The sequence below is a fragment of the Heterobasidion irregulare genome (assembly GCF_000320585.1).
Source record: "Heterobasidion irregulare TC 32-1 unplaced genomic scaffold scaffold_07, whole genome shotgun sequence".
In the NCBI taxonomy this organism is placed as follows: domain Eukaryota; kingdom Fungi; phylum Basidiomycota; class Agaricomycetes; order Russulales; family Bondarzewiaceae; genus Heterobasidion; species Heterobasidion irregulare.
The window spans coordinates 1803078-1816438 of NW_009258203.1; the positions used below are offsets into that span (position 1 = coordinate 1803078).

Consider the following 13361-nt stretch of genomic DNA (forward strand, 5'->3'; position numbering starts at 1 on the left):
TATTTCAAATTTTTACCCTATTAATGGCTATTTGGAAAACCCCTCTCTTTTATTGGATCCTAATTATTAATAATTATTAATGATACTGAATTAAGCTAATTATGGCTAATTATTCATAATTATGTTTTTGATTAAATTTGCAAATTAAGGTAGCATTGTCTATACTAGTAGAGTCCTATTGAATATTATACTTAATCATAGTTTTATACATTTTAAATCCAAATCATATAAGTGCCATGATTTGTTTTTACCCTATATAAAGAGTATTATTTATTTTCCATTGGTTTATTATCTTTTTAGCTATTGTTTAAACTAAATCCTAAAAGTCCTGAATTTTTGGGTATTTATTGACCTATTTATTTATTAGATAAAAGAAAGATAAATATTGAATAAAATCAAAGAAGATTGCCTATATTATATCTACTTATTTAGATTACCAAGTTAATATATTATATCTTGTAGCTTAGCAGCTTAGAGTATTTGTCCCAGGTACTTGTATATATAAGGTTATTGGTTTAACACTTGCAAAAGGCAAGTTTGTTGTAAGATATATTCTGTGTTTAGGTATTCAACTAGTGCTCTAATAAACATGACTCTATAAGAAGGCTATGAAAACTATAATGCTTGATTTATTATTATTTTTCCAAAATTTCAAGTTATAATCAATTCTAATAATTTCTAATTTAAGAAAATTATGTCTGATTAGAACAGGTTTAGGGATGGGAGTAAGCAAATAATCTCTAATTCTAATTATTCTTAATTATGCATAAATAGAAATAATTAGAGCATAATATAAGAGAGTGATTTCCTAGATAGTAATAAGCCTAGTGGCTTAATACAGATCCAAAGTATTATACTAAGTCTGACAAAGCACTAGATTTATCTCAAAGTCTCATTTACTTTTAAATCACTATTACTTATTAAAGACTCACTACCTATTAAGTCATCTCTTGGAATTTATTAGAAGTTGTCTATTGGATTTGAAAAGATAGCCCTATCTCTAAAAAACATCACTTTATTATCAAGAATCATCTTCTCTATCTGTTTAAAGACAAGGCTGATAATAACCTATACTTCTTTGCACAAGCTCAGCAATAAGCAATAGTCTTTATTAAGTAGACTATCACAATCCAAATAGTCTAGGGAACCCCTCTTAGTGCTTACAGCACACAATAAGCCTAGTGGCTTAACAATCTGTTGGACTAGAGAAGACAATCATGTGCTCACAGAGTATTATCCTATTTTTGGAGATCATCTTCTCTATTTACTTAAAGATAAGCCTATAGGCAACCTGGAATTCCTTACAAATGCAAAATGCACAAAGACAATTAATAGTTTTTATTTGCTAGATAATTTCAATCTACTTAGCCTAGGGAACCCTTTTTAGTACTTAAGTGCATGTGATAAGCCTAGTGGCTTAACAGACAGTCCTGCATGCACTCTTCATCTGTTTGTTAACATTCAAAACCAAGCTATCAGAGCTATTCAAGGAGATATGAGGTCTGTCTAATATTATTTGTTTTGACAATGAGAATTGGGTACAAGCATATTATAGGACATGCTAGGTGGGCAGGAATGTTCCATAGATGATACAGTACATGGCAAGGACCTATGGCAGAAATAGATCATTATGGTGCAGTGCTGATATCAAGCACCTAGAGTTCACAAATGGCTAGTCATGCTATATACACAAAGATAAACAAAGCACCATAAGAATAATGAAAACATCATATATGAAACTGTGAGCTGTATGCTGGAATCACCACCTAGACTTCTAGGCCTGCAGTTGCCCCTCCACAATAAGGTCTCTAGGTGGCATGTCAAAAAGTGTTATGGGGCAAGAGAATGCAATACATTATCTGGTCTGACAATAATAGTTATGTGAAGCTTTTCTATGGGACTCGCCGAATGGTCAGTAGGGTTTCGTAGTAACGTCGAGTGTGGCACATAGCAAGGATTTGTTTCTTGAACATGTTAGTGTGCATTGATCGCGCATGAGAATAAAAAACCCACAGCCTTCACTTGAGCGCACGCCGCACAGACCACATGTGCATATGTGCGTGCACAACCCATCCCAGCGCCCACATCGAGCACCTAAAGTTTACGATCACCCGATCGCCCCACAATTCCAGAAATGCTCGAAGAGCTGCAAGGATCGGGTCACCGCGCCTTCGAGCTTCGATCATATAGAGCCCTTCACACACCTGCCGAACCAAGACATGATGCACGATGCGTCATCGAAGCCCGGCACAGTCCAAATCCCCCGCGTCCGATATCGACGATGGCCATCTCGATGACGTCGAAGAGCCCCCGGGGTGGCGAGGGGGTAGGGCATGATAAGTTCCTATCAAGACCATCACGCAACGCGCACACGCAAGCGCCCACAGTCCCTGACCCGCGCATCCTCGAGGTTCGCGCCATCCACATGTCCGATCGCATCAGCTTCTTGGCTTCCTGGGATGGCGATGGCGCAGATTGCCGGGCCCCGTCGGTCCTTGTTGGGCCCTGCGCCGCGCTCGGCGGTCCCTGGGGTGCATCTCCAGCTACGGCGGGGCAGGAGCGGGGAGCGTGCGGATGCGAGCGGTCAGTCTGCGTGCTTCTCCTTCTCCCGCTCCGCGCTGTACGTACGCGCGTACGTGAGCAGCCGCGATCCACGTCTGTGTCCTATCTAGAGCAGCATCGCCCACGACGCAAGATGTCACGACGCGTCGCGCGCGACGTTCTGCAGCCTTCCCTGGCGTTCTTCCTGCGCATGACGCCATCGCCGCCGGGCGAGCACGTCACAAGAAGGGGATGGACGGTGGATGGCGCCCTATGGAGCCCAAGCTCGGACGAAGTGCGAGTCGAAGTCGAAGGGCTTCTGTCTCGCCTGGCCGTGGCCGCCTGCCTCCGCCAACGCTCTCCCCTCGCTTGCACTCGCACACTCGCACGCCGCACGCGTGCGTCCTGCGTGTGTACGTGTGGACGTGTGGACGCGTGGGAGTATGTGCGCGAGTGAAGCCGCGAGAGCAGCCCGCGTGCCGTTTCGCGCCTCGAGTCCTCGCAGGACTGGAGAGGACCCCGCCGATCGCGGGTTCGCGGATTCGCAAACCCACCCTCGCTTCGACGCCCGTCCGCCCGTCCGCCGCGCCATATCTCGACAGCTCGTGCGAGCGCTTATCTTCCGACGACGACGACGACGCGCGCGCGCGCTCGGGACCCCGGGCATAGATGCGCGCTTAGCGCTTAACTCCTGCTCATGCCCGCCTATTCCCGCTTACGCTTACCCTTCTAATTACACAACAACGGCTCCAAGCTGGCGCTTGGGTGCCTGTGGCCCCCATCAGTTCGGTGATGCGACGCGACCCGGGCTTCTGATCGGGGCGTATATGGGCGTGCGCACGCGTTAACATGCCGCGCTATTGTGGCTCCCTACCAGGCGCGAAATCGGGCGGGCTGCGAGTCGTGTCGGGGAGCCTGGCGAGGGGCAGTTGGGGACCGAGTGCGTTGGTCGGCGCGAGGGAGGAGGGAGCGAGGAAGGGAGGATCTGGGTGGATATGGCACGGAGGATTCGGGAGGGTTGGGGCCTGGGATCAGCCGCGAGACGCGCGCTGGCTTCTTTGTTCGGTGCGGTGCGGGACGCGTTATCGCAGACACGATGCGCGACGGAAATCGACGTCGATGCGAATAAGACAGTCGACGGGCGTGACACGCATATGTCGAGGAGCGCACTCGGGCTCGGGAGTCGCGTGAACGGGCGTGCAGGCGCCTCCGCATGAGTGCACGATCTGAAGCAACGGTTGCGATCGGCGCAATGGCCGGAGCGTCGGGCGACGGTCGCAAGGCGGAGAGATGGAGACGTGGGGACGCGGGGGACATCGGGGAGGCATCACAGCACGGACGGACCGCCTTGGCGCGAGCCGGCGGTCGCATCCGCCTGATCTCGACGACGAAAACGGGGATCCGACTCCAGCTCTAGCAAGTCAGGAAGATCGTCGGAGGGGCCGCAGGGACGCGCAGGCGCGCAGGCGTATCCTTTATGGCGTTTCAGCTGTCACGATGCAGCGCCCAAGGACGAGGACAGATGACGAGCGTGCAGTATCTGGCGTGTCCCGTGCGTGTGCGTGCGTCTACGTGCGCCGGACCCTTTCCGGGGCGGGACGAAGAAAGGCATGCATGGAAGCGCAGGCGTCTGGCAGGGCGACCCTGATGATGGGCGTGCTATATTCGTTCGGGTACATCCATCCATATACATACACAGGCACGCATGTGGGAGTTGTGGTACTCGGACACGTCCTCGAGGGCCCGTGTGGCGTTAAGCGTACTTTGGCTGCCCGTTTTGACGGAGACACATACACACACACGTACATACATACGATGCGTGCTGCGTGGGCCGTGCCGCGCGGTGGGCGTAGGGCGGCGAGGCACGCGCACAGGACCTGGAGTTGGCGTGCGTGGCGCTGAGATGCGGACGAGATGCGGACGCGGGCGCGCGACAGTTGCTCGACTGGGAGGGCAAGGCGGTCCCTGGGGCGTGGACGGAGCTAATTCCGGGAGTGCACAGGCGTGCAGGCTCTTTGCGCCGTGCGAGGCGCCGCTGGCGTCGGTCGATCGTCGCACCCCCGCGTGGTACAGCAACAGCACCAGCTGTGATATGCGCGCTTTGCATGACAAGCACGCGCCCATGCTGGGACTCGCAATCCGAGGCATGTGCGCGTTAATCGTCGACGCGGCGCCAACGCTCGCGGCGCCCACCCCACGGCCTCGCGCGACTGCGATGCGTGCACTTGCTGGGGATCCTGTCGCCGGGCTGCGCAGGACTGCGCAGCGGCCTGGCGAGCCCGTCGACGTCGAAGACAAGCTCTACGTGAGCAAGGGTCCTCACGCGCGGGCGCCAGAGCGGGTTTGTTCGTCATCGCGCGCGAGCAGGGAGTGTGTTCTGATGGATCGGGAGGGCCCCCGTGATGCGATGGGCTGACGAGTGGCTGACGCTGGGGGGCGTGACGCCCTGGATTAGGATCCAGGGCTCTCGGGGCCCTTTCTGATGGATCCCGGAGAGGCGCGCGTGTGGGTCTGCGTGGGTCCGCTGCACGAAAGCGGGGCCTCTTTGTTCGATTTTGATTCGGAGTGCTTCGATCAGAAGCGGGTAGAGGGCGCGGTGATCTTGGGCTTGGGCGATGGCGCGCGGGGCCTGGACTGGGTCCAGCCTGGAGGCGGTGCGCGGTGCCAGGGCGTGAGAATCCAAGCGGGAGTGTTGCGCGCACGCGGCGGAGAATCGGAGGGGGAGAGATCTGGCGGCGGGGGATGGCGATGCCGGAGGGGGAATGGAAGAGTGCCGGGGACTGCCGGCAGAGGAGGGTGCCAAAAGGGGGAAACCGGACGAACGGTCGGTGCAGGGGACGAGATAGGGTGAGATACGCCACCGCTGTGGGAACGGGTGGTCCGGGGTCCTGGTGAGCGCCCATCGATGGCCTGAGTGCTCCCAGTCTCTTCCGTCCACACAACACCGTCCACCCCAGCGTCCTCCTTCTCCTCCTCCTCTCCCCCTCGTCCAAACACGCACCCGTCCCATGGAGGAACTCACCGCGCGCGCCCTGGAGAGGGCACACCACGGAATGTGAGCCCCCCTTTTCTCCCGCACGGGCCACCTCTCCCGCCTCCCAATCCTCTCGCGAGGCGGTGCACCAAGTCCGTGGAATTGTCCACCCCGCCCTCTCCTCTTTCCTCCTCCATTACAAGCTCTCTTTGCTCACCTTCTTTTCTTCCTCCCTCTGCCTGCCCCTCCCGCCCCACCGCCCTGTCACCGTCCTGTCGCCCACCGCCACCTTCCTGCCACCGCACACGACAACCGCGTCGTCCCTTCTCTGCTGCGCCCCCCGCCCCATCCGCCTATATCCCGCCCCCTGGTCCACTGGTCTAACCACCTCCCTGATCGCGCAACTTTAATCCAACCCCGCGTCATGCCATCCTCGCCTGCCCGCGCGGCCCCTCCCTCGTTCATCGACGGCAGAGAATACGAGCTCAATGTCCGCCAGCAGCCCAAGCAGGCCAGGATGTGCGGTGTCGGCGGTACGCCCCTACGCTCTTCCTCTTCCGGCCTTGTATCCCCGCTCATCGTCATATCTTCATCGCCAGCCGACCGTCGACCCATCGACCCGCCGCCGATCGTGCAGCTGCGCGTCATCAATCACGACAGGCGCAACAGAGGCTCGCCCTCGCCCTCGCCCCCGCCCCCGCCGCCCCAGCACCCGCAGGGCCATACCCACGAGTCCCCGCTCGACGCGTCGATGCTCACCCCCGCCGGGTTCGGGCAGACGTTCCTGCAGAATCCATACTATTTTATGTTCGCGAGCCTCGCTAAGCCGGACGACGACACGGAGTTGCATTGGATGAAGGTACGGGCGCTTGTTCTGATGGTGATCGGATGTGTACGGGGACGGATATATCAGTGGGCGAATGGACTTTGGGGGTCTGTGCGCGGGACGCAGGACACCATCATGCGTTGCGTTGCGTGCGGGTGATCGGCTGATGGGACGACGACGGCCGAGCGGGGGCCCGTAGTGATGGAGCACGTGCGCGAACCCTGAGTCTGGATCTGTCATTGGCCAAACCCCAGTGACGTGCCGTTGTCCGAAGGTTCTCGTCCTGGATGTCCTGTTTCCCGATTCGGCCGACTGCGTGCAAGCCTGTCCGGGAATAGCTCGCTGACGCCCGCGTTTCGTCCCCTCCAGGATGGAAAGACCCGCTGCACCACAGGCTCGGTCGTCTCCTCCCTCTACCATCTCAAAGATTCTGAGAACGAAAACCGCGACGCGGGCTTTTTCGTCTTCCCGGATCTTAGCGTCCGCCAGGAGGGCAGCTACCGTCTCAAGCTGAGCCTGTTTGAGGTTGTAGGGTGAGCACTCCCACTCCAATCATACCGTGCCTAGAGCTGGCTCCAATCGGCTTTCACAGCGAAGGGCTCCATGCGCAAGCGTCTACATCTGCTCATACAGGCCATGTCCAGACCGCTGACCTCGTTTCGTACAGGTCAAAAGTCTATCATTGCAAGTCCATTTTTTCTGCTCCTTTTTATGTTTACACAGCGAAGAAGTTTCCGGGCATGGAGGGTGTGTTCTCCTCGCGCTCGGTGTCTCCCGAACCACGACGCGTGCTCACCCGTATCTGTTCTCTTTTCGTCTATAGAATCTACCCCACTCTCCTGCTCGTTAGCCGACCAGGGTATAAAAATACGTATCCGAAAAGACATTCGTCAGCGCAAACCGCGCGGCTCGGGGCCCCCTTTCCCCACCATGCCCCTCCCACATCCGCTTCCCCAGCCCGAGCCCATCCCTGATGACGAGGACGTCGAGCAAGACAGCGAGCCGGAGGAGGATAAGGGTAGAAAGCGTAGCTCTGCCACCGTCGAACGCGACGACCGCGACCGCGAGCCCAAGCGCGCGCGCGTCGACCCAGACAGCTCCGGAGAGTGGAGCATCGACCCCACCCTCGCGCCAGCTCCCCAGGTATCTGCATCAGCGTCCGCGCCGCCCACGTCGGCCGTGTCGACGGGCAGCTCGGGCTACGATCATCACCGCCCGACGCTGCAGGCCATCCCGCCGCCGCCGCACCCACCCACGGCGGCTTCACACCACTACGCCCCACATCACGCGTACGAGCCGCCGCCGCCACCGCCTCCACAGCACTCGCACCCGCAGACGCCGACGCATCCGCCCCCTCCCCCTCCTCCCCCGCAGCACCACCAGCAGCACCATTACTCGCAGCCGCCGCCTCCCCCGCCGCCGCACACCCTGCCGCCCCCGCACCACCAGCAGCCGGCGCACTCGATCCCGCCTCCGCCTCCGCCGTACCCGCATACGCACTCGCCGTACGCGCAATGGGGTCCGCCGCCGTATGACCACTATGCGCACCAGCACCAGTACCCGCCCCCGCCGCCGCGCTACCCGAACGAGTACAATCCGTATCCGCCCCCGCCGCCCCCGCCGCACCAGCCGACGCCCCAGCCCGTCACGTATGGGCCGTACTATGCGCAGTACGCCCCGCCCCCGCCGCCTGCCCAGCCGCCTGCACCGCCGAGCCCAGGATATCCCCCGCCGCCGACACAGCAGAGCGCACCGCCCCCACCCAGCGGCCGTGGGAGCGTCGGCAGCTCCGGAGCGTACTATCCGCACCAGCCGCCTCCGCCACAGCAGGCCCCGAGCGGGCGCCCGTACGGTACACCGCCCCCTCCACCGCCCCCGCCCAGCGCGGGAGGCAGCGCGGGCGGCGCTGTGTACAGCGGCGGATACCACCACCCCACTCAACATCACGCGAGCGTGCACCCGGCACAGCATCAGCAGCAGCACCCCGCGCACCACCAGCACCCGTCGCAGCACCCGTCGCAGCATCCATCACAACACCAGCAGCACCCATCGCAGCACCAGCAGCACCCGTCGCAACACCAGCCGCATCCGTCCCAGCATCCGTCCCAGCACCCGTCCCAGCACCCGTCCCAGCACTCGCACTACGGGCCGTACCCGCCTCCGCAACAACAGCAGCCGCAGCAACCGCATCCCCAGCAGCATCCCCAGCAGCATCCCCAGCATGCCCCGCCGCCCGGGAACGGGTCGTGGGTGTACGCTCCGCCACCGCCGCCTGGCGGGCCACCCCCAAATGGGCCACCGTCGTCGCAACAGCAGCAACAACAACAGCAGCAGCAGCAGCAGGCCCAACAGGTCGCGGTGCAGGCGCCGCCGCCGAGTGGGCCACCGCCGCCACCGTCGTCGGGGGCGTACGCGCCCAGCGGGGGGCCCGCGGGCGGCGCGTGGGGCGGGCCGGCGGGGGGTGTGGGCGTGGGCGTGGGCACGGGCGTGGGGGGCGATCCGGCGCGGATTCAGCTGGCGCCGTTGAGGCCTCGGGAGAGCGAGATGCACCATGGGCACGGGGCGCATGGGGCACATGGGCATGGGGGTGGCGGACATGGGGGCCACCATGGGCATCACGAGGGCTCGGGAAGCGGGAGTGGGAGCGGGAAGGATAGGAAGAGGAAGCCGTTGAGCATTGGGAGTATGTTGACGGAGGATTGAGGAATAGGGCGGGGCGGGGTGGCGACAGTGTAAAGTTGGGGGGATGGTGGAGATAGAAGTAGTGTGGATGGGGGAGGGGGAGGGGGTGTTGTGCCGTGTTGTCTGTTTGTTTGTTTGTTTGCTGAGAGCGCTGGTTATGAGGTATTTTTGTCTTGTCTTTATCCTCTTTTGATTGATTTCGCCCAGTCCTGCCGACGTGCCCTTTCCGAGCACTTATCGTTTCTCTTCTCTGCTTATCTGTCCGCCTCTGATGTCTTTTGCCGTCCTCGTTTCTGTCTCCTCTGCCTTGATTTTTTTTGTCTCCGACATACTGCCACTTGCTCTATTCCGTTTCCTTGGATCAGCGCTTTATTCTCCTCCTTTACCTCTTCTGAAACTGCTCCTCAACGAGCGCATGACGATACTTTCCCTTTTTTTTCTTTTTTGCTCTGCTCTTTTTTCATGCAGGCCGGTCTGTCGCTCGCTCGCAGCAGGCCGGCCGCGATGCATGTCCACAGCGGATTCCTGCTACTAGCCCATGTCTCTCTCTCCCCTTGTCTCTCTGCCAGTGTAGTCTTTGCGCTGTGCCTCGCCTCGCCCGCGGGCACGAAAAAACCCGGCGGGCGAGCAACTACGGACCGTGACACTCCCTCCCACTCCCGCTCGACTGTCTTATTGCCCTACGCCCGATACGATACGATGCGGTGGACCGGTGCGCTCTGCTACGAGTATGTAAATATGTTCCATTCACGACGAATATGCCAATCACAATCGATTCTATGTATGTATCTGCACGTGTGTATATGTACTCTTTCCTCATGTTTCGCTCGGGTCATCTCGCCTTCTGTGTATCTCGAGGGTCGGATCACGATAGGCCGGGTATGGAGTCCCCCGGCCTGTCTGCGTCGTGCGTTCGGTGGGTCCGCATGTCACGTTTTTGGGAACACCGCTGCAGGCGGCCTTTGAATCGGCAGAATGTAAACGCTATTAAATTGAATCGTGGAGAGCCGTCACGCGGGCCACGCTGCGTGCGTGCCGCCAGACGGGCTACTATGCAACATAGTATAATTCGGGAAGGAGGCGTGGATCGGGGGATCGACGGAGTTTCGGTTTCGTGAGGGACGCTATTGCCTATCGGATGCGAAGTCGGCTCGGGTCGTGCAGGTCAGGGGCCCGGGACCGTGTACGCTCGGGCTCGAGCCCGGGACGAAGCTAATTTGGCAGGAGCAGGGCGACGGAACGGAAGACAGGCATCGGCGGGCTGCGCTTTTTTGTGTGTGTGGGAGATGACGCGTGACGGCTCGCCGGGCCCGGGCCTTTGCGGTGGACGAACGAATGGAACTCTGCTGAGAGCGACTCGGCGGCGTGGCTCGGGGGTGGCGCTTTTGCTTACTGCTTATGGGCGGGCGGGCGCGTGCGGCCGATTCTGTGGTTCGAGTTAGGGTGCCTTGGACGTCGGGCTTGCGAAGCGCATATCTCCATCTTCAGAGCAGTTGACAGCCTTCTGTCGTCAATCATCGATCTCGATGGAAGCCTTGGTGAAATCGCTGTGAACGTGGCCGAGACGCCAAGTCTAGATGTGAGCATCGAGCAGGCTGGAGAGGCCACATATGCTGAGTCCTTACGATATACGACTGACTTGCTCCCCTGCCTCCTCGCGCGGCGCCGGATCATTCCCATTTCCCTCTTTTGTTGCATGTTCAATCCCGGCGCTGCCGACGCTCGCTTTGCGCGCCCAGCCCCTACCCGCGCCCACCCGCTCTTGGAACGCGGCGAACAAGAACTCAGGGCCTGTGTTGTGCACGAGGTTCCCGCTCGCGTCCTTTTCGGCCGTGCGAAAGTTCACCCACTTCCACGTGAGCGTGGGGATTTCCTGCGGGATGTCGGACAGGGACCTGAGTCCGAGCGCGCGCGCCGTCGGCCCCGCGCCCGCATCCGTGACGATGTGGGTGACCACCGCGGGATCGAACTCGGGCACCAGCGTGCCCCCAAGCTTCACGATCTGCGGCGAGGAGGAGAGCGTAGGTACGTCTGAGGTCATAATGATAGGACGCGCACGCACGTAGTCCATCTTCTTCCTCGTCGTCTCCGTCGCGTAATGCATGTCGCCATTCGTGTAGAATATGTTGTGTCCCTTCAGATGCTGCGGCTGCTGGGCGCCGCGCTTGACCGTCTGCACCTTCAAGATGCGCGGCGCCTGCTTCTCCACGGTTTTCCGCGCCGGCGGCGCTTCTGGCGGAGTCGGCGGCGGCGGTGGATCCAAGACGCGCTGCACGAGCGCGCGCGCGTACTCTGAGGGCGTGTACTTCTGGGGCTGATGCTTCTGAGCTTTCGAGTTCGCGGAGGTGTGCCTCCGGGCGGACGATGAGGCCTTTTGGATCTCTGATCGCAGGGGCTGCATCTGTAGAGCTGCTACTGTGGCTGCGCGAACAGGAGGTGGGGGCGCAGGGCGTGTCGTGGCAGGGCTGCGTCCAGGAGTCGTTATGACGCTCGTGTCGGCCGGGACGATGGGAGATTTCGCCCGAAGAGGCTTGGCGGGTGGTGCTGGGTGCGCCATCAGGGTGTATTTATTATCAGTGGTATGCGGCGTTTGCTTCGCAACATCGTCATGAGCGGCCTTTGTAGCGCGGGGCGGCGCAGGGTGGTGAGACTTCAACAGCGTAGGTTTAGGGGAAGCTGTCAAATTCATTTCGGAAGCGCGAGAAACTTTAGAGCCCACGTCGGGGATAGGAGAAACTTGTGCAGGGCCGCCTTGCTTCGCGTTCGAGGAATTATAGGCAACTGGGTCAGTGGAGTTGATCAATCTACGTCTCTTTGATTTTTCATCTGTGTTTCTGGCAGCAGGTCTTTGGATTGTGGATATTCCTCGCTTTTTCGTGGTGGTAGGAACTGGTGATGGTCGAGGCAAGGTCGGCGGTACGCTATCAGTGTTGATTTGAGACAACCCTCCAGGAGCGTAGTGAAGCAGTGCGTCATGAATAGCGCACCTCGGGCCACTATCGATAGGGACGAATACCCCGCCGGAGGGCGTGTGTGCCTTATTCGAGCCCGTGCCAAGGGCGCTATGCACGTTACGTTCAAACAAAATGAAAAATTGGACTGTCGCGGGAACAACATACTTAAGAGGGGATATTGATCGCAGGCGACGCGTGTATGCATCCCAGTCTTCGTCTGGGGCGTTCACGCGTTCGTCGAGTTCGCTGTAGGAGTACGGGTAGGGAAAGGGCTGCATCAGAGTTCTCGGCTCGGTTCGGCTTAGCACCTGTGAGCCGTATGAGGTGAGCCGGCTGGTGTAGGGAAGACTTGAATTTTGATTGATGCTCGCGGAAAATTAGATGGCGCTTTTTGTTGTGTTCCGTGAAGCTTGAAGCTTGAAGCTTGAAGGGTGACTGGGAGGGTGGCAGGTTTCAGATGGCAGGCTCGTCGGACTTATTCGCGGAGTATCAAAATGATCGCGCTGTCCGCCGCACTGTCCAGCCCATTTCAGGATTGACAAACCTTACGGTGACGATTCACAAGGAGACATATAACTCGGATGACATAGAAAGTTTCAATCGTCTTCTCCAGTACAACTACCCGAACTTCGAAGCAAGCGCAAATTCTTTGTGCCAGCGAGATATATTGAAATACTCTAGTAGCGTCTTCGTTTAATCTTCGTTATGGGGCACTGGCCAATATTCACCGTTCTATCATGCGCATCCTGGCCACACTTGCGTGCTCTTTACTTGTCTGGTCCATCATAGTCGCCGGGGGAATTTGCCAAATTTGTGATGGCACATGGCTTCATTGAGGAGCTCACGCTGCAGCGTGAAATGGGCTGCGACTGGCAACAGTTTGAGCAGGCCTTCGCTGAAAGTCTCTCGCCGATATTGCAGTGCTTGAAGGAACTTGAATGTTCTCTATCCACAGCAGTAGCACTCCTCTTCCGCCCTCTTCACGCGCCCGAAGAGTTGTCGAGAGTTGATTTGTATGGCGAGAGCGAATGGTTTCCTTACCACCCATCGCCATAGACGGGTATGTTTCTAGAGCGACTGTCCGCGTGCAGACCCGCTAGACATATTGGAATCAAGCACTGCAGTGGAGCTATTCCAGAACTAGAGATGCTTACAACGGCGGTGCCAAAGTTAATCAGGTTGGATATTGGGCTGAATTTCCAAGCCTCTCCAACATTCTCCATCGTAAGTGATATCAAATCGTGCAGCGAGTAACTCACATATCATTTCTGGTACATATATTTCAGAAACCACAGTGCCATTTCTTGGCGCGCTTTCCCTTTTTGAAGACCATTGGGGTCCCGAACCTCAACTACTTGACAAGGGTGGCCAACTACCAAATAAA

At 57.6% G+C, this 13361-nt stretch overlaps 3 protein-coding genes across 3 annotated transcripts; 2 read left to right on the plus strand and 1 right to left on the minus strand.

The window, feature by feature from the left end:
* Nucleotides 1-2134: 2134 nt before the first annotated feature.
* On the plus strand, nt 2135-7876 carry HETIRDRAFT_117016 (uncharacterized protein; the record flags this gene model as incomplete). Its single annotated transcript, XM_009550288.1, has 13 exons — nt 2135-2583; nt 2673-2939; nt 3047-3364; nt 3419-3697; nt 3774-4099; nt 4168-4214; nt 4241-4882; nt 4997-5388; nt 5499-5596; nt 5719-6374; nt 6711-6874; nt 7009-7088; nt 7165-7876. Coding segments are annotated over 13 exons (4430 nt in total), but the record flags the coding sequence as incomplete, so codon positions are not given.
* Nucleotides 7877-8549: 673 nt separating this feature from the next.
* HETIRDRAFT_477642 (uncharacterized protein) lies at nt 8550-10329 on the plus strand. The gene has a single exon (XM_009550289.1). The coding sequence runs from the start codon at nt 9486-9488 to the stop codon at nt 9987-9989; it is 504 nt and encodes a 167-aa protein (XP_009548584.1). The 5' UTR covers nt 8550-9485; the 3' UTR covers nt 9990-10329.
* A 204-nt stretch (nt 10330-10533) lies between these two features.
* HETIRDRAFT_453055 (uncharacterized protein) lies at nt 10534-12255 on the minus strand (the record flags this gene model as incomplete). The annotated part of the gene is made up of 4 exons (XM_009550290.1): nt 10534-10596; nt 10663-11944; nt 12011-12085; nt 12143-12255. 4 exons carry the CDS (start codon nt 12253-12255, stop codon nt 10534-10536), a joined length of 1533 nt encoding a protein of 510 aa, XP_009548585.1.
* Nucleotides 12256-13361: the final 1106 nt, after the last annotated feature.

Excerpts from the sequence above, each read along its gene's own strand:
- HETIRDRAFT_477642 (XM_009550289.1), top strand. The coding sequence starts at position 9,486 with ATGCAGGCCGGTCTGTCGCTCGCTCGCAGCAGGCCGGCCGCGATGCAT.